Below are 23996 nucleotides of genomic sequence, written 5' to 3'. Positions count from 1 at the left end.
TTATTTCTCTATTATTTCATGCTCTCTAAATCATTTCTCGAGCGCGCACGATCATTTCAATAATGAAATTCAATGGAACGACGCGACTCACCGTAATGGAGTCATTTCGTTCGTGTGTGAGCCAACTAAAAATTCCTCTCTCGCGCGCCTCGTTTTTTCTTATACTACTATTATTTTGAGTAGATTTTTAGCAGTTGTCAGTCTTATTATTTTGTAGTTTCATGAGCTTTTCACGCTCGTGGGATTCGGTCGCGAAGAGGTAAGAAACGAGTGCCGGAACGATCGGTTACTTCATCGGAATGACTGTTTTTTTTTTTTTTTTTTTTTTTTTTTTTTTTTTTTTTTTCCAAATAAATTTGACGATATTTTTCTTGTTTTTTTTTTCCTCCTATGAGATTAAAATTCAAACTCGGGTGTTTTCGGGAACGAAAATGTTGATCGAAGAGTCATGGATCGTGGCGAGACTTCGTTACTTCCTTATTTGCCTTGAGAAAGGAACAAAATATCAATGAAATATGGCGGAGGTATCGAGTGTTGTTTTTTTGATTTATCACGTTCAAGGTTTTTCATGAGATCGACGACGAGGCTCCGTTAATGAAATTTCGCCTGCATGGGAATTATACGTACGAGACTAAAGCGAAGAGGATTCGTCGCAATGTCTTGCCCGTTTCGGTGTGTATATACGCACGCGGAGAATCCATTAACAGTGTTTTTTAAGACTCGGAAACAAATATTGATTTTACAAATTTGTTGGGGAAACGTTTACACAGCTGATAATGAAGCCCGCGCGAGAGGGAAAGGGGCTTATCGGAGCGAAGAAAAATAAGTTGGCGAGGTCTGGAGAAACACCAAAATGTCGTCTACGGAGCTACGCTGTTTATGGTCCGTCGTTTGAAAAATGGCTGATTTTGATATTTCATTTTCGATTTTTATCGCATGGGTAATTGATAATTCATAATGCGTTATTGCACTCTCGAAAATCCGGTCGTTTGTTTGTGGACGCCCGGAGCCGGAAACTCGTTGGACAAATTGATTGCTTCGGGAATTTTGTTTATTAGTCTCGAGTGGAAATATCACGACGAAAGTACTGCGCAATTAACGTTTGTTGTTTGTTCCAAACCGTTACATTTATTTTTAGCGAAAATCAAATGGAACGGGGAACTCGGTCGAGAGTTATACGTATACTTGCAATTTCTATGGCACTGGCGAAGCTTCAAAACTCTTGAAAAAGATACGAAATTGTATACATGCGCCGACAGATGATTGGCATATTTATTCGAAATGTGTAATTGAGCTTTCGTGTCCTACTCAACTGTGCACGTCAGAGTTCACTGGCCGAAAATAATCATTGGAAAGCCCATTAATTATATACGCGGGGCCAACCGGAATATGAAGCTATGCGTTGTTGTCAAGATGAATTATTCAATTTTACACACTGCCAACGATCTACAATCGCATGGAAAATTCATTAAACTCCGCCAGAAATGACAATGCTTAAAAACCGGAGAGATTTTCTCACTGAAAGTATATAAGCTCGGTGGATGATTTAGCATGAAAATTGACGTACGATCGGGATAATTTTGCGAGCAAATATCAAGTCCAAACAGTAACGCCGTCGTTCAGCTCTGATCAAAGTTTTTCGAATAAATCGCATTTTTTTTCTGTACGAACGCTTCGTACAATCGTCGTTATTTGTCAATGTAAAGGAAGATCCACAAATTTGATTTTGGCCTGTAATTCACCTTGGAAAACACCGGGGCAGACCGCAGTGTCTGCGTTGACTCTTGATCAAACGATGTTTTTCTCGTTGAAAAAATGTAATAATTCAAGAGTTTAAATGATTTTTTTACAACCTGCTCGGGAACAGCTGTACAGCAATTTGGAGCGTACAACAGAATAAAATTTATGAGATGCCCGGTAAAAGTTTGTAGACGCATATTGAAATTTTCATGAACACGCACAATATCGCGTTGGAAATGTAGCCAATAAATGAAAAATAATGAACCGTGCGATAAAATGCTGCATGCGAAAGGCTGTTTGAAAAAATTTACTCAGGCTTGTATATTTCGTTGGAATCCGGAATGGATGATTCGTCCGTGAAAGTATTTCGAGATGAAATTTCGTGCGACTTTTCAACTGAAATTGGAATCGGGTATCGGGAATCGGGAATTTGAAAAATTCCGAAATTTAGCTCCAGGCTTACGATTTTCAATGGCGATGTTTAAAAAGAGATTTTCCATGTGCGCAGCGGGCACGAAAAACAGACAAAAAAACATTCGTAAAAGTGTATACGAACGCGGTCTCCCCCCGATCGGTGCGTTTCAATTATTCTCATTCCATTGTAATTTTATCGTTATTTTGCTCAAAGCTCATGTGTGTTTACGTGTGCAGGCGGGGAACGCGTTTCAATCTAATCGCACGAGAAGCCCCGCACGAGCGCCCTCTCGTCGTCGATACTTGCCGGTGCGCAAGTCCCGCGAGGGGGTTGAAAAGGGTTGAAAAGGGGTGTTTGTGTGGAACGAGAGAGGCGAGGGTAAGACGCGGAGGGAGAGAGGGCTCTGGGGCTGGAAGAGGCGAGGGGAATTGCGCGGCCGCGTCGGCGGCGGCAGGCAATATTTTAGCAGAGTTATTACCGAGTTATTCTGGAATTGATGGCCGCCGCGTAAATCATCCCGTCAGGATTGATGTACGAACGTAAAGTGTACCTATATAGTTACACGCATAGCTATAGCACAAATGCATGTATACGCCGAACTTCTTTTTGCGCCCCTCGGCCTCCCCTCCCCCAGCCCGCTTCTCCACTCGGCCCTTTCCCTTCGCTCGTATATATCCAGCATCCGAAGAGAGTAACGTCCGTGCCTGGCGTCCCCTCCGGAACCTCTTTGCATAAGCCAATGTCCCAAGAATGAAAGACACACGATCCATAAACGGATTTCGATTTATCCACTTATTTTCTGGCCTTCGTTTGCCATCGTTCCCTGTTTTCATGCAAGTACATTTCTGTTCACAACTATAAATTACGACGACGGTTATCAAATGTTTTATCGTTTATAAATGTCACTCTGATATTTTAATCATAATTAAATCGAGCCTGTTCATCGACCGTTATGTCGTCAAGTTTTACAGGAAAATATGAAAATTCAAAGTGACAGCGAATGGAAAACAAAACTATCAACCAGGATCTGCTCGAATCGATCAAGTTTTTTTACTCGATCCAGGATACTTATCGAACTTTATTCACGACTTTGAGAAATCATTTTCTGTCGATAATTTTATTTAATATTCATGATCGATCGAAAAACCTACTCTTTTGTTTGTTCGTCTCTCAAAAGATTTTATCCAATTAAGCATGTTTTCCAGTTCCAAGAGACATCAATCATTTCGTTCAGTCATATATTGAATTTTATTATCGAGTAATTTCACTTGGGTTTCCTCAATTGATGCACTTCCCTGGTACTCGAATATCATCATTTATTTGATTCAAATACAGCTTTCGACTCGAGCAAACAGCTTTGTTGATTCAAATTAAAAGAAAATTCAAAAAATGACTTCAGTGGATTTTATTAGACTTTTACCGGATGGTTCTTGATTTGGTTTCCATTTCACGAAGCCAGTTTATTTCGTTGCTTCATCGTCGTCCATTTTCAAGTACCAAACAAACGTGTTGAATGTTCTCCATAATTGTTTGATCGTTTTTTGATGGTCGTTCGGTGATGTGATTTTATTCGCGTGTACAATAAGCAGCAGGCTCAACTGAAATTAGTAATCGAGTCGGGTGACCATTCAGCGACTTTGGTCTTGCTGATAATCCTGAGTGCCAACCGATAAAATGTCAAGGAAACAAGCGCTTTTGTCGTCAAAGATTTTCTTCGCTCTCATTGTATTCGAATGGGAGTCAGTGGAGAGCATTAGAAGTGAGTGCAGTGCGAGTGAAGCTGCGAGCACAGAACGGATCACACGGGAACTGGGAACTGAGTAAACGAGATAAAAGCCATGGAACGGTACTGTAAAGAACTGAGTATGCACGGGGGAATATGAGCGAAATAAATGGAGAAATAAAGGAGCGTCTGATGACGAGAAAATCCTCGAACAAAGTATGTAAATGAAAAAAGAAGAAAAAAAACAGAAAACCGAGATAAATTTTTGTCGTCAGAGCAGTTGAAGCTCCTTTGATCGCGCGGGCATCAAAAGTTGACTGCATCGATTATCGTTGAACGTAAATTCGTATGAACGCAATAAGCTCTTTTCGATCGAAGCTTCAGCAGCAGAGTTTGAAAAAACGGATCGTATCTAAAAATATTATTTGTTCTATTCTCGAACGACATTGAGCGTTGTCTCGGTAGTTTCGAAGGTGAAAAATGTGCGGTTCAATGAAAAAAGTCGAGCTGAAAGGCCTTGGAATAATTCATTTTTTATAACGAAGGAGAACATTATTTCGTGGCTGAAAACTCGTGCGAGAGTCGTCCAAAGAATATGAAAATGGTAAGTACATTAAAAGTATTTCATTACAGCACCGCGCGCTGCTAGTTCCACGTCGAGGAATACGCGACGCGAGTTTGTTACGGATTCGTTTAGTTTTTTCTTCTCCCGGTTTTTTGTTTACTCGAAATAAAGCGTTGTCAACGTGTCTCGAATAAATAAGACTTATCATTACGACTGTTTGAAAAAAGGCGAGGAAGGAGGGAGCAGGGGCGAGAAGGGGGCGAAGAGAACGAAATTAAACACGTCGAATCATCAGAGTACACAGAGGCGTGGCACAACGCCATATTTCCAACACTCGCGTACAAAGCCAGAGCCGTTCACTCGTCGATGAAAGAATCCTTCGCGCGTGTGTGTGACCTAAAATAAGTAGCAGGTTTCATAGGAAAAAAATATTATCGTAAAAACCCAAGAAATTTGTTCGGATGAATAAATTTAAGAATATTCAGAGGAAAAAAAGCTCCGGTAAAGTGCTGAATAAATTTAACCGACCCCTGACGTCTGTCGCATATTTATAGTTACGAGCGTGTTGTCTAAATAGTGTCCAATCGAATTTAACAATAAGAAAAATGTTGGGACGCGAGGCCGATGAAAAACAGGCAAAGACGAACTTATCGGAGCAGAATTAGGTCGCCACATGTCGCGACTACCATAATGTCAAAGTATTAACGAGTCTCATTTATGAAGACGCGAGTATAGGTGAGCAGAGATAAAAAAGCGGAAATAAAAAAGGCCCATTTTAGTGGAACTCGAATAACCGCGACGTTTAAATATTTGTAGAAAGCCTCCTCGTCGGTGACCTTTGCGTGGCAGTCAGTGGGAAAGTTGGACGGTTTACTAGAGAGACGAAATGACAGAATTATGCACAGTATGCTCGTGTGTTGGGGCCATCGAGAAGAGGGAGAGAGATTTAGTCAGGCTTTTGTTTGAGGGCTATTGAATTCCACCGCGAGCATCGGGACGCAGGTGTGAGCATCGGCCCCAGGGAGAATGCAGCACGCTTTGGTGCACCGTTGTGGACTCATTTGGCGTATGTTCGATCGCCAACGACTGGCTGTGCAGCCAGCAGCCGATAGCGCGAGTGAGTATAAAATCATTTCATATTCCATCGTATCGATTTGAAAAATTCTCGCTATTGAAAATGTAATTCAATTTTTTAAAATCATCATCCATTGTTACGTTGAATGGGTCCATTGAAAGTAAAATATTTCCTCAATTTCAATGCGTTATTGAAGCTCGCTCCTATTGTTGAAAATTAGCAACGAAAAAATGTTTTTTTCAATTTTCTACAATCAATGTTTTTTTTTTTTTTTTTTCATTTGACTGGCAAATTCTCGAATGGAGCTCGATCGAATTCCTGCAATAGTATCAACGGAGAAATGTATCGAAAGGATGAGAAGCAGTAATATTGAAAAATCGGATGCGTTTCGACGGTTCGAAGCCCCCGATTAATTATCCAACGATAAATTCATGGAAAATTTTTTCAACTCTTTTGTTTTGTAATTACTTATCGACCCGGAATAAATTCACAGTTCATCGAAGCCAAGGGCTTCCCCAAATTTGAATTTCGCTTCCAACGAATGAATTTAACTGACGAAAGAATCGCGGAGAAAAAAGTATCCTAAAAATGCTTACGCTCTCTTCGTCGAGGCAGCCAAAATCAATGAACGAGGACGAAAAGACCGAGAGGATTGCACGAGCTGGCAACGCGAGGGAATAAAAAAAACGAAGGATCACGCGGCTTATGAGTGTATAAAACTATATAAAAGTGTATATAGATATGCCTGTACGGTGTGTTGCTTGCGAGAGGCTGGTCCGACAAGAAGCACGAAGACAAGTAGCGAGCAACAAGTGGGGATCTCTGTGTCGCTTGGGGTGTTAGCCAGGGCTGTTCGGCGAGCGGCACCAAAGCGGAGAAACCAGCACGAACAGCACGAGCCACCCTCTAGTGCTTATACACAAGCGCATTTCCTTTCGTCTCCTCCCTTTCACTTCCTTGCTGAGAGAGAGAGAGAGAAAGAGAGAGAAGGAAAGAGGCTGAGAAAAAGAAAGAGAAACGAAGCAGCAGCATGGGCGAGGAAGAAAGCACGAAGAGAAAAGAGTGAGAACAAGTTTGTTCAACAGCCATCTCTACTCGGAGTAGTAAGGGGTCGGTCACAGAGCAGACAAGCGCTCGAGAGCAGAGGGAGTGAAAGGGCCAACGGTAGCTGTCGGATACCTTATCCACCTTTCGCACCATTCTCTTCTCTCTCTCCCTCTCTCTTCCGTTTGGCCCAGAGTCCCACCTCGGGATCAGAGAGCATCAGACTATTACGTATATATATATGCAACGACGAGAAAGCCCACGGTGGAAACGGCAACAAGGGAATTCACGAATGCAGCAGCACGTCGAGCCTCGAGTCTCCCTCTGTTCTTCCCGATTCTACGTGTCGCTCTTCGCGCCACGCCGCGCGACCACTTTAATCTCATTCCATTAAAATGACCACGCTCTTCCTTTCTACTTGTTTCATGGATGATAAAAATCAAAGTAGCAATGAAAGGGAACGTCTCTTCGTGCTTTGTTAAAAACTGCAAAGATGTGGAAGAACGCTGTAGATTTGGTGAGCATAAGAGCAACGAGGGAGGACGATGGCTCGATTTTGTTAAATCCCACACCAAAATTATCCTCCTCGACACCCTTCATTTCTAATCATATAACAATATCGATTATTTTCAAACCTTTTCTCTTCTACGACAAGGAAAAACGAAGATTTCGTGTTAAGGCACGGAGAGTCACTCACCGGATGTCGCATCCACGGCCCAGCTGCAGGTCGCTGCAAAATAAAACAAACGAACGAAATGAATGTGTTTGGATCAGTCAAGAACGATGTTACGGGCTTCGATACGTGTGTGTCGAGTGAAAAAATATCATGCTGGGAATATTCAATCGCAAATAATGGAAGGTTGGAACACGCGGATTTTTATTATTGCCGCATTGATTCCTTATCTTTTTTATTGAATGCAAATTGTAATACACATAATATGAATTTTATTTATCTCGGCCTGCTCTGCTCTCCGCGCTCTCGTAATACTGAATTTCCACATTATTCTTATCATTCCAGGCAATCCTCTCGTCGTACCGTACTATCTGAACAAAGTGACTGGCGATAATAATAACAATAATCGTAATATAAAGTCCGTAATGCAAATAAATACGCACGCTCTAAGGTACAATAAAAGCACGTGTTAAAGTCTCTTTCGTAAATTCTCAGCTTCCCCCGACGATAACAGTATTATATTGTACTATATAATGAAAAAGTAATATCGAACGGAAAAGACGAAGAAGAGGAGGAAGAAGTATGCGGTATAGTTGGCTTGCACGAACGCTCGCTTACTCCCGGAGAAACGATAAGTAGGTTAATGCGCGCGATTTCAAATCGTTCTGCCATGCCCGATAAACAATACTCTCGCTGGCATATCTATATTGACCGGAGGAGATCTCGTCCCGGGGCTTCGATTCAAACAACACAACGATCATGAGAACACGAGATGGTATAGTGTAACCTCCGTTAGTCCGAGAGTTATCGAATCCCGGACTGACGGAAACGGTTGACGAATCATTCGAGCGGAGTTGCTCGCTATTTTGTGCAAATTCCGTTATTACCCGCGGTTATTTATCCTAATTTTTCTCGCGACAGATTTCGCTCGTGTTTCCATTTGATATTTCATTGGCGCATGGATTGATTGAATTTGATTGAAATTCACGGATCCGGAATGAAGAAAATTCGAAGGAAAGTGGCTCGAGTTTCCTTCGGCTTCTTCCTCGTTTGATATTATTTCTTAATCCTGTTTTTTCCTCTCCTTCAAAGGCGACTCTATTCCTCCCGCAGGCCCTGCATCAATCAACTTCGAGTCGAGACTTGAAAATTTTCAGACTTTAGGGATTCTGCGAATGGAAGGCTCCCGAGGAAAAGCAGTTTTCTTCCTCATTGAACGCCCCGTCATTCGAAAGAAATGGAAACCTCGCAGCTAACGAGGGATTATTATCTTCACGGACGGATGCGCACTTTTTCAAGAATTTCTTCGAAACAAATGAATTTCACGAGCACGGATGAAATCAAAATGGTGGGTCAAAAATTTGATGAAAGTCTACGAAAGCTCGTTGACAAAATTAAAACCTCGTTGAATTTCATTCATGTTTGATTCGCGACTTGTAAATCCCCGCTGGAATGTTATTTTATCGAATAAATATGAGCTTGAAAAGCGGTCGAAGAATAAGTTAGCAACCGAGATTCAACTGTACAGATTCCGATAATACATTCGCAGTAAAACTAGTTTCTGCATTAGTGTAAAAGCCTTCTGCTGTTGTTCCGCTTTCTCGCTCTTTCTCGCCTTCCTCTCTTCCTCGTTGCCTCCCCCTCCTATTCCGTCTCTCATTAAATCCTTTTCGACCTGCTCGCGCGGCAGGGGCAGCAGCAACACGCGACATCGCGCCCTCCGGTGCCCCGACATTTCCCTCTTAATTTCTGCGCGGCCAGTAGCAACGTTTTCTCGCTCATTCGGGACTTGCCGAGAGGCAATCAGGCCGCACGAAGCATCGATTCGCACCGACGCCTAATTGCGATCGTCTCTTTTGTCATTTCGCAGTCGCCCGCGACTAAACACGTGCACAGGGAATCGCGAGTGTGCACGAGCACGAGCCTACTGTTTATAACGTTACGTTCACTCGAGTACGCCGAAGAAGAGAGAATCTCTCGCGCTGTTGAACCGTCGCTGGTTCGCGAGCGCACTATTGCCTCTTAAGGATTAGCAGTTAGCCATTAAATAACACCGATAACAGGCTGTTTACGAGGTCGTAAAGCCGAACCACGACCTATTGCCAGACGATTTTCGATATCCCTTTCCCTGTCTTTATCTGCGCACTCGACTCTCTTCGTCTCCCCGGCGAAACAATGGCAGAACATTGCGAGGGGCGTCCTCGTACAAACGCATTTTCTGCATACGCATGTTTACTTTGCCTCGTGGCTTTGGAGAGCGCGTCGAAAAGGAACGAGTGAAAGAGAGCAATCGCGAGTGCAGCAAAGAGCGGAGTTGTACTCTTGTACGACTCGTATATTGAATATGCGAATTGCCCGATCTCCGATTACACGCGTTTCGAGCAATCGAGATACGAGAGAGGGCATAACAGAAATAATCTGGAATTTTAAGTGGCTCCGGCGTGCGCGAATTAATTCTCAATTAATACTCGCTAATACGCGTATCTCTTTTCGTCTATCTCTCGCGAAATCGAATGTGTTAACGGAGCAGGCGAAAGGTGCATCGATTCACTCACAAGTTTATGTTCCCAATGCCCCGATTTACGCCCGTTTCTGATACACTCTTACGATCGTTGCAAATCCCACGTAATGCGGAATCAAAGTGCACTCTTCTTCGCATACTTCCTGTTATTGCTTCCTAATATATACTGCACAAGTTTAGATAACGAATTGAAAACTTTATATATTTGTTAAGAGAATCGGAGCTATCCGATGGCTTCCAAGTTCCTTTTGTTCCAAAAGCTTCATCCTCGATTTCATCGTTCTATAATTAGCTATCAGGAAAAAATATTCGAGACGAAAACGCGCACTCGTTGTTGCGTAATATGGAAAGTGAGACGCGTGTGAACCGTGTGAAACGAGATAAATATAATTACGCTTCGTTTTTACCAAGTTGTAAGATTAGCGACGACGAGTCGCTCTCTCCTTCGCGAATGAGCGACGGGGAGTCTTACGAGGCTCGTAATCGTTATGGATTACAATGTCCTTTGACGCGTCGAAAATAGGGCCGAGAGACGAATGGAGGATCGGAAGAGAAGCGGGAGAAAAAGGGACGATTCGATGCCGGCTCGGAAAGGCTACCACGTGAAATCCAATTCAGGACTAATGCGGTAAAGACATTCTCTCTCGTAATTAGCCAGAATAATCACTGCATTGTGCGAACGTAATCGCATACGGACTTTCGAACCTACCATTGTACGCGGTATCCAACAAACTATTGTCCATCGATTTCCGATTAAGGCGCGAGGAATTTAATTGGAAAACGAAATGAAAAATTCGTCTAAAAATCTGTACAAAGTTCCTGTTCCAAGGACGATAATTTTGAACTGAAATAACTTCAATTTTTTCAGTTCGGAGTAGGCCGGAAGTTGGTGCTTCCGAAATGAGGCTCTGATTTCATCAATTTGTGAAAACGAAGCGTCCGCAATAATCCTATATTCAAATATCGACAGACTTTGGAGCTCGCGAGATCAGCGAATACGCCGGCGGGAAATGTTCCTTGTTCGAATACAACGGAAATACTTCAATGATTGAGGAGAATAAATGAAATTTTGCCGAGTAAATAAAGGGCTCGCGGAAGTCCCCGTGGAGACGGGGGCTCCGGGGCAGGCTGAGCCGCAAACGCGCTTGCTCTATCCATCAGCCACGAATTCATCATCGCTTTTAATGCAGTATAAAATCCACAAAGGCTGTTTATGATTGGAGTGAATGAAATATATGAAATGAAGAAAAATAACGGATTTATGGAAATGAGGAAACTCGTCAAGCAGATTTCTTTGTGACGAGAGAAGGAAAGAGGCCGCGCGCGGCGAGGGCGGGGGGAAACGGGGCTGTATGTCTTGAAGCATAATGTATACAAGTTCAGAGCTCTCGTGGGGTTTCACCCAACATCTCGCTTTATTGTATTTGCTTCCTAGCGAATATTGCTCCGCGGCTCTGATGAATGCTACATAAGAGTTGAGATGCGGAGTGAGTCAGGACACCGAAGGGAGTTTTAGGTCGGTAGAATTGCCGTTGCGGCGAGGAAAACAAATGAAAAACCGTCCATCATACCGCCGTGCTTTCTCGCGCGGTTTCCTTCATTTTCCTCGACGCTATCAGCGAAGCTGCAAACGGCTTTTCCTATCACCCCTTCGGCCCTTCGCCTTTTTAGAGTAGAGCGCCACCCGGCATTAGTGTCATAACCTTTCGCGAGCTTTTCCCTTCTTTTTCTTCTCGTCGTACGACTGTGCAATGCTCACCGTTGTTTATCGCTCCGTCGCTTAATCACCGGGACTCCGAGCCCTCCTCGGGAAACACTTTCATCAAATCTTTCATAAAACTTTCGCATCTTTCGCTTCATCTGCAGAGACACTCAGCTGTGTGGGACCAACGTTTCAAGTATTCCAGCTTTAAAGCACAATCGCAATTGATCAGGCCCCTGGAATTATGAAGATTTATACACTTTCACGTCGACGCTGGAATAAATAGTGTAAAAACCGAGTTTCATGGAGATTTTTATTTTTCAATAGTCACCTTTCAGTCAAATGTATTTTCAAGGATTTTTCGTCCAGGATTGTCGAAACTGGAACAGGTTTTTGTCTGCTCAATCACAAAACCCGTGCTGGAGGAGCAGGGTTTTTGAAACATCGAATGTCTGCTCGATACCTGCTCGCTGAGTGCAGGAGACACGACTAATAAATTTCTAAAAATGTGCAACAAGAATCCAAACTCGAAAAACGAGATTTTAATACGAGGCTTTCGGGATGAACCATTTCGAAGCTATTTCGATCGATTGCAAGTTGAAGTTTAATAAAGTTGGTCGGTAAATCTTCAAAGTACGAGGATTAATGAATGAAACTATATTCAAGTTCCGAGCGGAGATAGCTCGCATGCATAATTCGGCGAATTTTCATTGGTTCGTTAAGGTATGGGTTTTCTTCTTCTTTTTTCTCTCTTTCTCTCGAATTCCGAATGCATAACACACGTGGCATGTAAGAGCCAAGAATTGGCCGAGAAGATGGCAACCCAGTTGGCCAATCGCCAGGCAAACTTGTACGCTATATGCGAGTATTATATGTACATTTATAAATCCATATATACGTAAAGTTTAGCAAGTATAGTGGCATAGCTTTAATATGTATCACGAAGGGTGATATATCGCGGCCATTATCGCGCCACATAAAGTATAACTTGGCTTTTAAATTTTCTGTGAGCAGACAAAATTGCCAAGTTGCCCGCACCGATAAAGGAGTGTGTGTGTGTGGTGACCTCTTTCGATCGGATCTCCGAAGTCTTTCCATTTATTAGCCATTCGGAGGGGAAAAAAAGAAGAAAGTCTCGAGAGTGATTCGCAGCATGAAAATGGAATGAGATTTTTCGGTGATAGAGCTGCGTGACAAATAGTCGAAAAGCTCAAATCGAAGAAAAGCTCGCCCCTTTTTTCGCTAGTATTCGAGTGTTGAAAGAGGGCAAAATCGAAACAGCGAATTTCATTTTTTTCGCGGTGACATTAATCTCGACGAAACTTGGCGTTAAAACGAAACGGGGACCAAGTCTCGAGTCAAAGCACGTGACTAAATACGCACGAACGAGCGCGCGAACCCGGCCCTCCCCCACGTTGACGGGACGTCCCAACGTCCCCAAAGTGCTAGTCATTTGTCTCAATTTTTGTACACAACGAGTACACGAGATTTCCGAGTTTCCCTTGGTCGCACCGTTTTAATAACGGCGTCGCCTAAACTATATTTATACTCGGACGGCCTCGCTCTGTCCCCTCTTCCTTCCTTTTTTTCTTATCGAAGAAAATTAAGAATATAAATTAGACCGCCGTGTTTCTCCAATTCTAACACGCCCTGATAACAATCTGCCCGCACAAACGCGGCTATTCGAAATGAAAAAAGCTTATTAAAAGAAAAAGAAGCGAGTTGCGTGGACGTTAAAGTCCTTCCACTCGTCAACGGTGTATCTTGGCTCCCCTTATGTACACAATGCTGTCTATACGCGCATAAACCATTGAATTAATAATTGAGTTGAAAGGAATCGTGACGGGAATACCGTGCCCGTAAGATAAATCAATTTCAAGCCTGTTATTTTTATGCGAGTTGACGATATACACAGAGAGGCTTTATGCCGGTGAAATATTGTTTTCAATTCGTGCTTTCGCATCCACTACCCCTCGCTCTCCTTTCTCCTTTTCCTCTTCCGTCTTTTCTTCCCTTTCCCCACTTTTTCGTAGCATTTCGATGTTCCCAGGATTGAAAAGAAAACAGGAGTTTTATGCGCGCCGGCCGGGAGTGCACAAACACAAACAACAACCACCGCCCCTCCCCTCGAGTCTCCGTTTTCCAGTGGAAATATGCACGGATCATGCGAACTCATGCCGCATAAATTTGAGGACTGCGCGCCATTTTATATACAATTTAAGGGCAAAAGCGAGTCGCACGTAGAAAAGGGGAAACAAAAGAACCGAGAGGGTGGAATACTCTTCTCAACTGATTCCCTCTTTTTTTTTTCCGGAGTGGATGAAAGAACGAAATAGGCTGAAGAGAGTGCTCTTTTCATGGGGTATGACGTACGAGTCATAATTCGATATTTCTGAGAGCAGAGTGCACCAAAATCGAGACCGGCTCGCCTATCCCCATGGGAATTTGATTTTTCATTAGATTTCAACGTGCTCGCATTCATTCGGGGGAAAAAACGTTCTGGAATCTTGAATGAATAACGACAACGCGACTTGACAATCCGTACGAAAAAAACTTTCAAATTTTCACAGCTTTTTCTGCGTCCCATTGAATGAACCTTTTATTAAAGGATCCTGCCGGTCGGACGGAAATCTCGGATTAGGAAAAATCGAACTCAGTCGGTACTTGCCTCATCCATAAATAAACGATTAAACGTAATGAAACAACGATCTCATTTTCTTTAACGAGCATCCCCGAGTTTTACTATTACGTGTGCATTGACACGTGCTCGTAAATAAACGGAAAACGAGATTACACGAGAATGAAATATACATGGAGGTACACGAAGCTCGAGACGCTCATACGTAGAAAATGGTGAGGGGAGAGGACGAGTTATGGAGAGACACGATATCACTCGAGCATCTAACATGCACGTAAGAGAATAGAAAGTCCCGTAAATCACAAGTTCGATGCCTGGAAGGCCTTCTCGACACTCTTCGTATACATTGAAACATATAAATATAGCGTCGATCTGTGACCTACCGAACGGAACAGATATTCTCTCTCGACCAATCCAGACTTACATGATCGTTTTTGAGGGAAAAATAAACCGAAAGAAAGAACTCTACGAAGCAATATCGTGAATCGAAAATCGAACCGGCATCCATTTATTCACATTTTCTTTGAAAAATAATGGCGAAAAAAGCGAGGAAATGGTAAAGAATGCAGTAGCTGTACAAATCGAAGACGCGATTCTCATCAAATAGAAATTGTCTAACGATTTGCATCAAGCTTTTCACTGCAGGGAGAACTGATCGTTTTGTTTATTTTCCCTGAACGTTTTCCGTCCGATTTAACCGAGACGAATGAGCCCCTTTTTCTCATCGCCTCTTCAGGGAGAGCAGAAAACCGAGAGCAGAGTGAAGAAATGCTGACCGGTTTCAGGTATTAAAAAAGTATGAGCGAGCAATAGAATTTGCATGGAGCCTCATCGACCGATGCAAGCTTTCAATTCGCAGACATTCGTTCGCGGAGTTTCGGCTGCAAGTAGTAACCGAAATTACATGCTCAGCGAATGGCACTTGGAATCATGTAAATTCGTGTATTTACATGGAGAGCTTTAAGCACAAGTGCGTATAGGGTTTGAGCATTGAAAAAGGGAGAAGTTTTAAATCTTATTGTATTCGGAGTATCTCATTGTCGCGGGACAACTGACGGGGGCAGAGAGCGCAGCTCAGACCGAGTTAACAAAACCCCAAGGGAGATAAGAAATGACATCGCCACAGAAATCGTGCGGTCTCCCTTCGCTCAGTTTTTTCTCTCTTTCTCCCGCGCGTTTCCTCGCACTCTATTGAAATTCGAATCGATTCTTCTAGCCGCTTCTCTTCCTCTGTGCTCCGTTGATTCGCCACGCCGCGAGGGGGAACCCCGGAGACACGACATCAGGGATCAAAGCGACTCGTTAATAATGGACTAATCGAGGACCCAGAAAATACGTATTAGATATCAGAGCCGATTGCCTATGGACCAAATTCAACCGAATGAAAAATCATGACAGACTTTTTTGCTGAACAGTTCTGAGTTGCTCGACACCAACGGGGCCTTCAAATTATCATCGTCATCAGTGGATTTCGTATGAATTTCCATACGTGATTGCATCTCATCTGGCGAGATTCTGTAAACGCGAGCACATCGAAGCGTTTCACTGAATCCCAAATCCCGAAAATTCGTAAAATTTTCATTTCTATTTTCATATTTATTTTTACTCTCATTTTGTATTTTTATTATTATTTAAAAACTCAAAACAAATCACAAAATAAATAGAAATGTTCAAAATCTTATAGAAGATTTTTCGTGTTTTAAGATGAGCAGGTTTCCAAGATTCTCCAAAACAAATGTAACTTCGAGCTTGGATGATAAAAAAGGATTAGAATGGAGAGAAAAGCAGTAGGATTTCACTTGATTACTATAATCGAATGAAATCGAATGAAATTATCTTAAGGTAGAATGCAATTCGACGCGATCATTTAGATCAAACAAAATGGACTTTTGTCTGAGAATCGTGCAACACACAATTATCGTACGAGCGACAGTTTGATGCGACATGGAATCCTCGTTGGAGAAGATTCATTCGCGGATCTCTCGACGTGTCCGATTTCGAAATCATGTTGCCAGAAAGAGAAAGAAGAAGAGAGAGAGAAACGTCGAATAAAGGAAAGTCGAGAAAGAATGTGAAATCGAAGTTGAGAACGAAACATTGAAATTGAGAGAAAGAGAAAAAGCGGAGGAGGGTGTAGTGTCGAGGATGGATGAACGGGGAGGGGTGGGCAGGGCGGTAATAGCGTCGGGACTATTACGGAATACTGTGCTAGAAGATTTTATGGGGTTCCACGATGCGACATAAATCTTCGTGTTGGGATTACGTTTTGTCTCCGGCATTCTCGTCTCTCTCTCTCTCTCTCTCTCTCTCTCTCTCTCTCTCTCTCTCTCTCTCTCTCTCTCTCTCTCTCTCTCTCTCTCTCTCTCCTTCTCTCCCGCATCCCGCTGCTCTCCCCCGGCCCCTTCTCTTCGCTTTTGCTTTCTCTTTTCTCTTATTCCAGAGCAGCCCCTGCTCGTGCATGCATTCGGATTCTCGCGTGTACATCTGTAACAATCTCGTAGTACTATACACGTAACAAGTTCGTATTTGGCCGGAAGCAACGAGTGGTGTTTTAGCGGAAAAAAAATATTTCGAACTGACTGAAATTCGGAGGCTCCCCTTCCCCCGAATCGCCGATCGCGACGAGACGCGGAGGCGCGAGAGTGAGTCTGCTCCCGCGGTAATGAAACGGCCGAGATCGTGCCGTAACGTTTCATGGTCAAACTTACGTTTTACAACCGGTTTTTAGGTGCAGTTTTGAAAATGGACTCGTAAACGAGGGCAGAGCTTCGCTCGCGTGGCTCTGCTTGCTTTTTCGGCCGCCCGTTCAAGCCCCCTTCCTCTTAACCGAAGCTCGTGGTTCGCCGATACGAGAAACTTTTTACGCAGGTTAAGAGATGAAGAGGAATAATAAAGAATTTCTATTCTTGAGGATGGGTTTTTGAGAGCCACTCGAACGAAGATTTCCATTGTAGAATTGACTGGAGACGTTTTTACAATAAAAAATAATAACCAGAAAGTGACGATTCGCTGGCAAAGGTACTTTGTGCGAGTGATGAGGAGTCTGCTCCCGCGGGAGCAAAAAATTTCATTGAAATGAGATCGATCCGACGAGTATACCGTCCCGGTGACGTTTTTTCATCTGCAAATATTTCAATTTAAATTAGAGGATCGATAAACTTTCAAACGGTTTGTAAAGTTCGGTAAACTTTCAATCCTGGACCGAATATGAATGAATTGGAATAGTTATTTCATTGCAAATGATGAATTTTTATTCATTCTCCGGACTTGCATTCATGATATATCACGGTCTTTGGTACGTTTGCTCGAGAATTGAGAATAGCGTAGATATCGTGTGTCTCTACTCCTTGCCTTGTGGCTTCGGAGAGTCTGATAAAAGTTGGAAAAAGTTGGCTCGTGCCTCATAATGAAAACGTATGCGCTTTACCGGCTTTCATTTTCTCCGCTTCCTCCCCACTTTCTTATCCCGTCTCTCTCCCTCACTGCCACATTAACCACGCGCGCGCACACACACACACACACACGTGCACGAGGACACACACTGATGTGTCTAAAGAATAGTTTTATAGATATAATAGTTACTGGCACAAGGCTCTCGTTGGAGCAACGAGTAGTACGACAAGAAAAAGAAAACGCGAGCTCACGAGTAATATAAATGTTGCCTTAACGCGTCCACTTTTTCATTTCTACCCCTTCCCCCCCTCCGCGCCCCTTTCCGCCCCACGCCAAATACAGCGCCGAGCCCGCTCGATAAAATGTTTCGGGGGGGGGGAGGGAGGAGGAGGAAAAAAGTCCTCGTTTTCGCGAATGAGAAGCGAGAGAAAGAGACGAGGAAAAAAAACAATAAAATATAATGAGAAAAGTTGAGGGGTGGAAAGGAACAAAAGAAAAGACATAAAAATTCCTCACAAATGGGGTGATAAAAAAAATCGTAAAACGGAAAAGCTGGGTGCGTTGTTAAAATCGATAAAAAACTGAAGTAACAATAGCACAAAGGAGGGGGGGGGGGGGGGGGGGGGGAAGGGCTCGGGGAGTGATGAGAATTCGTTAAACTTTCATTTTTTTGGTTTTTTCGAACGAAAATTATTATTCACAATCGTAATGAAAGGTACTATTGTAGGATTAGAGACTGAAAAAGGGGGAAGTAAAAAAAGGAAGAAAGCTGAAATGTCAAAAGCCTCAAAATCGCGCCGTGATTCTACGAGCCGCACAGCTCAAAGAATAAACGGGATGTAAAATGAGAGCAAAGCGAGCGACGAGAGACGACGGGGGAGGCTGCAATAATTAAATCTCTCAAATCTCCTTGAGCAGGATGTCCTAATACCTACTCTTCACTCTTCCCGATAACCTCACTCCCCCATCGCTCCTCTTTCGAGTACAATCCAAAGCGAACGACGAATTTAATTTACGGCCTTGCAGTAATCTAATTATGGCGGTACAACGGCATTAGCAAGAAACAAAGGAGAGAAAGATATCCGGTTAAAGAGGTGGGTGTCAGGGGATTGGCAAATTCTTGGGATCTGCAATGGCGAGTGACCAACGTGGAAATAAGAAAGGGGAAGTGGGGAGAATTCAAGGAGATAAACGTGCCGAACGATAAAGCATTTCATAGTCATGAATGAAATTGGAAAATCAACGATTTTCGTAGCTCAGATGTTTCTAGTATATGCCGCAGCTTTGGAAATTGGCGAGAAAACACGACCCAAATTGTCTGCGAGCACCGGTCCCAGGCACTGCAGTCGAAACGCGGTTGGTCTGAACAATATGGGGTTATAGGGGACGGCATGCGGAACAGAGATAGAGAGAAGCCTGCCAGACTATTCGTCGTTCCTTTGTGATATGTGCCAAGTAATTTAGATTATCAGGAAAAGCGGATGAAATGAGCCGGTTGCTATTCTACAGAGATAAAGGACGTGTCTGGCTTATCTTCAAGATTTTATCGATTACAGGAAATGTTTCGTCGATTTGGATGCTAATTTATGCTCAACTATTCGCGAAAATAGCTGCACTCGCTTCGTTCCAACACCAAAACTCGTAACTATTTCAATATTTTCGTTTGAGGTAGCGAACGAACGCGTAGAAATGAAGAATCCAAAATGTCGCACTTAATCGTTTTGTCGTTTTAAATTTCACGGAATGTGCATTTGCAAGGAAATTTTTTAAGCACCGTCGAATACTGAGGGACGAGATTGCAGAATTTGAAAAAAAAAAAAAAAAAAAAAAAAAACCCCGATGGAAAGATGAGGCAGAGAGAAATGAGGCAGCGAGGAGATGTTTTCTTAAGCGATGGACCACCCGAGAACTCGAGGACATGCTCGTTGTTGCAAAGATCCAGCATCCATCGATCCAACAACGCTTCAACGGAACGAGAGACGCAAAGAGCAAGTAAAGAGAACGTTGTAATATATTACGAGAGAGCAGGGGAAGGGGGGAGCGAAGAATCGCTGCATTCGTTCCTTCTCTTCTTACTTCTCGTGAATTTACCTCGAGCTTTTTTCCTTTACAGTAATTCTCTCTTTCTCTCTCTCTCTCCCCTCCCGTTTTCTCCGATTATTTTTCAGCTCAGTCCGGTTACCATCTTAAGGAAAAGAGAGCGTTTGCTCGTTTCGTTGGACTCGAATGACGCGAGAAGTAAGATTTACCGATGGAAAAAGTGGGCCGAAAAACGTGTGTGTGCTCCGGCAAATTAGTCGTTTTCTCTCTGAGATTTTTTCGTACGTTTCTTTGACAAGCAAGCCCAGAAACACGCTTCTAGACACTGCCACTCGTATCTTCTCCCTTTTCGAGTCTCCAACGCGGCGCGAGAATGAGGACACGAAAAAATGGAAAGAAACATGCGGCGATGGTTATGAAGCCGTCGTTTTGGCTTGAAATGGCCTGTATGTGCATATACGCGAGCACAGAGCGCATGAAGAGTTTTACGAGACGCTTGGATCTATGATACCGATGCTTATTCAATGCCCGGCGAATGAATAATGGGCTGCTAAGGGAAATACGCCAGGACATAAATATTGTATCTGGAGCGCTATATATTACACCCCTTCTCTCTTCGTTCCGTCTCTTACTCCTCTTTCTCTTGCTCTCTCGTCCACCTTGTGTTTGCGCTTTTCGTTTTCTGCCTCTAAATGCACGCTCAGCATCTCCGAAAATTTGGTCTTCCCAGGGTCGATGGGTTTGAAAAATAATCATTTTCGTAACACACCTCTGAATTATTTGGTAAGTTAATAAGTAACTAAACCGAATGGACAAGGAACTTGACAGGATCCGTTGCATTATTACGAGTGCTCCGCTTCTTTTTCTTCCTATTTCTCTTCTATACAACGTCCCAATTCCGTTTCCACTTGGTCTTTCCACAAAAGCGTTCTCCTCACAACAAGACTCTCCCATGCACCGTTTTGTCCAACAAGCTGCCTTTAAATATTTACTCAACATATCGTTGCCATGGGAATCGCTAGACTTGCAAATGCATTTACGTCGAAACTTTTTCAGCCGCAAGCATCGAATTACTTTTGTTCCACGCGGCCAGAGAAAACACAGAAACTGGAATACTTTTTGCCTTTATTTTCAAGCCGAGTATTCGCATCCCCGATCAGGCTCCTTTGCGGGGGAGATTCGTTAGGAAAACTGACCGATGTCAGGGTCTGGCTTTTACAACGACTGCGAAAACTTGACGATAATATACAACCGGAGAATTATCCACACGTACGAACATCGTAAAAGGGCAATTCTACGAGAATAAATAAAAGTAGGATCGAGCTTGGAAAAGTTGATTTGAAAAAAATGTCTTATCCCCAAAGCCGGATGGAAAAAGGAAGCGCAGATATCGAGGTAGAAAAGTATCGAGTCACTTTTCTTTCCTCGGTTTTGCCCCAACCCATTTATCTGCATATAGAGATATAACAGTAACGTATATACTATTTTTAAGTTCAGCTTTCTTCCCAACTTTTCATTCTCCTATACTCTCCTTCCGCATCTCTTTCTTCTCTCGGCTCGTACTACGAAAACTTTCACGTAGGAATTTATTAAACTTTGGTCCAAGTCGCTTAACAAAGTTTTGCACACGAAGACGAGCCGTGGGTGTGGGGCGGGGCGAGAGAGAAACGAGGATAAGGAAAGACGCCAAGAAATAGAGAACGAGGGAGATTGAGAGAGAGAGAGAGAGAGAGAAAAGAGAGAAGAGAAGTTACTTTCTCGAAGAAATAAAAGTTAATGGAGTTCTCAACCTCTCGCTTCTCTTCTCTCAACATTCTCCACTTTCCGCATAACTTTCATCAAAAGTTATTACATCTTCATTTACTATTGGATATTATCAGAAATTTGCACATTACGTTTTTATTTTTCTTCCTCATACTACTCGCTTCCCTCAACTATGTTTCCCTTTAATCGGCTAATCGCACTGACTTCGAGTCAATTAATTACCGATCAAGAAAATCTTCGTTAATTGCTCGTGGATACCGAGAGACACACGTTTCCACCGAGGTTCGTTCTTATCGAACCGCGAATCGGTATTTTTCGTTAAAATATTTTTTCATTCCCTGCCCTCGGAGGTATTTCGTAGGGGCAACAATTTCTCTTCGACCGTATTTCCCGGCGTACACTCAAGATATTCTCAGCCTTCCCTACGCACCAATCGTGGGAATTTTTCGAGGCAGATACTACGACTCTACGTAAAGTTGATACTAACACTTTACGCAATAGCGATAGATATGACGAGTTGAGGAATCTTTGGTCGTTGACCTCACGTTTTTATCTTTTTTTTCCCCCTTCATATTTCGTTGCAGTACAATTCGTAACGTTGTTTTTCCGGACGAAATATACTCAGAAATACTATTCCGTCACTCAAATAAACCCACTTTGCTCGACGAATAATTGACGCGTTCAACATTTTTTCTATTCAATGACAATAGATTTAATTTTTCCACTGAATCATAGAAATTTCTCGTAGACCAATCGACCGGATTACCGCGACCGATAGGTTTTGTTTGATGAAATTTCATGAAATCCATCAAATCACGCAGTTTTTTCAAAAATATTGCCACGAATTTATATTAGAGCATACGTCCAGAAATTTCAAAAAATCGATTTTTTTTTTACAGATTATTACTTTCTATAATTTTAGGAGTATTTCTGTGAAAGTCGATTGAAAACGTGACTGCCGAACGAGAGGACCTGATACGCACTTGAAACTTTAAATGCGTTTTTCTCAAAACTATACTTTTTCTGGCACGGTTTGCATGATATAACTCACACAGTTTTTAATATTTTTGTCGAGTTTTTTTTCTGTCTTTTTTTTCTTATTTTTTTCTGTCGAGTCGGATATTTGATATTGTGATTAAAAAATGTTGTAAACGTAATTAAAGTATGGCATCTATGACACAGAATGCACACTTTTTTAAAAGACTGCCGTAAATTGCTAAATTTTTCGAATTTCGAAAATCCGGTTCGACAGACTACAACCACAACTTTAAAAATAAATCTTGTAAAAACAAGATTTTTTTAACGTTTTGCAGATCTATCAACATTTCAAGAAGAAATGATGCAGACCGTGGAGCAACTTTTTTTTTATAGTGCTTCGGGAAGCGTAATTTTTTATGTTGTCATTTTTGAAAAAAAAATGAAATAAATTTTTTTACGGAGCTTAAATACTAACAAATAATGTGTAAAAATGATTTTTAATAACTTCTATTGTTATCTCTTCTAAAAACGGTTTTTATTTTAGCGCGTTTTTTCGTTTCATTTGATGTCCGATTACCGGAAACTTGGAGCGTCAGAAAAATCGTTGGAAACATTTGAACAGCCCTTTCACCACAATGTTATTGCAGTGGCCACTTTTTCGTTGTGACAATTTAATGCCGATTTTGCAAAACATGTGATGCAACAAATTTTTTCGAATTCACGTCTTTTTCCTCGAGTTTCGGATGACATTCGATTAAGAGAAGGAGATTCGCTGCTTTTTAAATGAACGATAATAGATTGGTCGGTCGAAAATCGAACGGGAATGAGCCACGAATCAATTTTTACGAGATGAAACAAGCCTCCTTGTTTCTTGTCGAAAAAAAAAAAACATAAATAATGTTTACAGATAGGTTTTTACACCACTTGACGATTAAAAGTGAATTTATAGGAATCAAAATCGTTTATTCGATCGTATCACCAGACACAGTAGATTCTACCTAATTAGTTTAATTTATGGAAGAATCGTGTGGGAAAAAATCATTCTCGAGAAAAGAAGGAGATAAAAGGAGAGAAAATAAGGAAGGAGCATACACTCTCTGAGGCGAAGAATTTCTGATTAATTATTGGCGGTCGATGCTGAATTTTATTCGCAAAGAATTTTTCAACTGTGCTGAACGAATGAATGAGGAATAGAAATGATATTCCTCATTCACGATTCATCGAGGCATATTATTAATCGAATCGATGTCACGCTAGCAATAGAGAATGTTGAAACGCGGGAACGAGGACGCGAGAATTTTGTCCACCTCGTGCAATCCTGAAAGCGAATATCGTCGGAATACATTTTTTTCACTTATTTTAGGGCAATGAAATATTTATGAAAGAATTAAAAAAAATATATATATATTTTTTCGCAGGATGATGAAAAGCATTGTAAATAATTCAAATAATCGCTTCTTTTCTCTCATTTTTAAAATCACTTCAAACCTGTATTCGATTATTATTGATAATGATTTTTGCAGAAAATTTTACTTATTCACCGTTTCAATTTAAATATGTAAATGAAGTTTAAAAATCTATTCTTCGAGAGAATCTTGAGAAACGGGACACTATGCCTTCAAACGTTGAGTCAAAGAGTTTCGCAAGCAGGCCTTGGGACCGAGTGAGAAGGAAAGAGAAAGAGAGAGAGAGGCAGAGAACGAGAGGTCGTGCCGCGAAACTGGG

At 42.2% G+C, this 23996-nt stretch overlaps 1 protein-coding gene and 2 long non-coding RNA genes across 5 annotated transcripts in view; 2 read left to right on the top strand and 1 right to left on the bottom strand.

The window, feature by feature from the left end:
* Positions 1–23996, bottom strand: part of LOC122408234 (TOX high mobility group box family member 3-like) — a 187099-nt gene that overhangs the window by 101486 nt on the left and 61617 nt on the right. For both annotated transcript variants that reach the window (XM_043414899.1, XM_043414900.1), the window contains exon 3: positions 7260–7292. In XM_043414899.1, coding sequence (XP_043270834.1) covers positions 7260–7292 — 33 coding nt within the window. The remainder of the gene's footprint in view (positions 1–7259; positions 7293–23996) is intronic.
* LOC122408236 (uncharacterized) lies at positions 3956–6044 on the top strand. 2 transcript variants are annotated; one of them, XR_006260412.1, is made up of 4 exons: positions 3956–4482; positions 4671–5178; positions 5260–5560; positions 5824–6044. It is a non-coding gene; the product is annotated as an uncharacterized lncRNA (long non-coding RNA). The 2 variants fall into 2 exon arrangements; XR_006260411.1 differs by lacking the exon at positions 4671–5178 and having other exon boundaries at positions 3986–4482.
* Positions 8570–22624, top strand: LOC122408237 (uncharacterized). Its single transcript, XR_006260413.1, has 3 exons — positions 8570–8583; positions 22193–22324; positions 22607–22624. It is a non-coding gene; the product is annotated as an uncharacterized lncRNA (long non-coding RNA).

This window comes from Venturia canescens, chromosome 3, assembly GCF_019457755.1.
Source record: "Venturia canescens isolate UGA chromosome 3, ASM1945775v1, whole genome shotgun sequence".
NCBI classification, from domain to species: domain Eukaryota; kingdom Metazoa; phylum Arthropoda; class Insecta; order Hymenoptera; family Ichneumonidae; genus Venturia; species Venturia canescens.
Note: the sequence above shows the minus strand (reverse complement) of the source record. Positions and strands in the feature narration are given on the sequence as shown.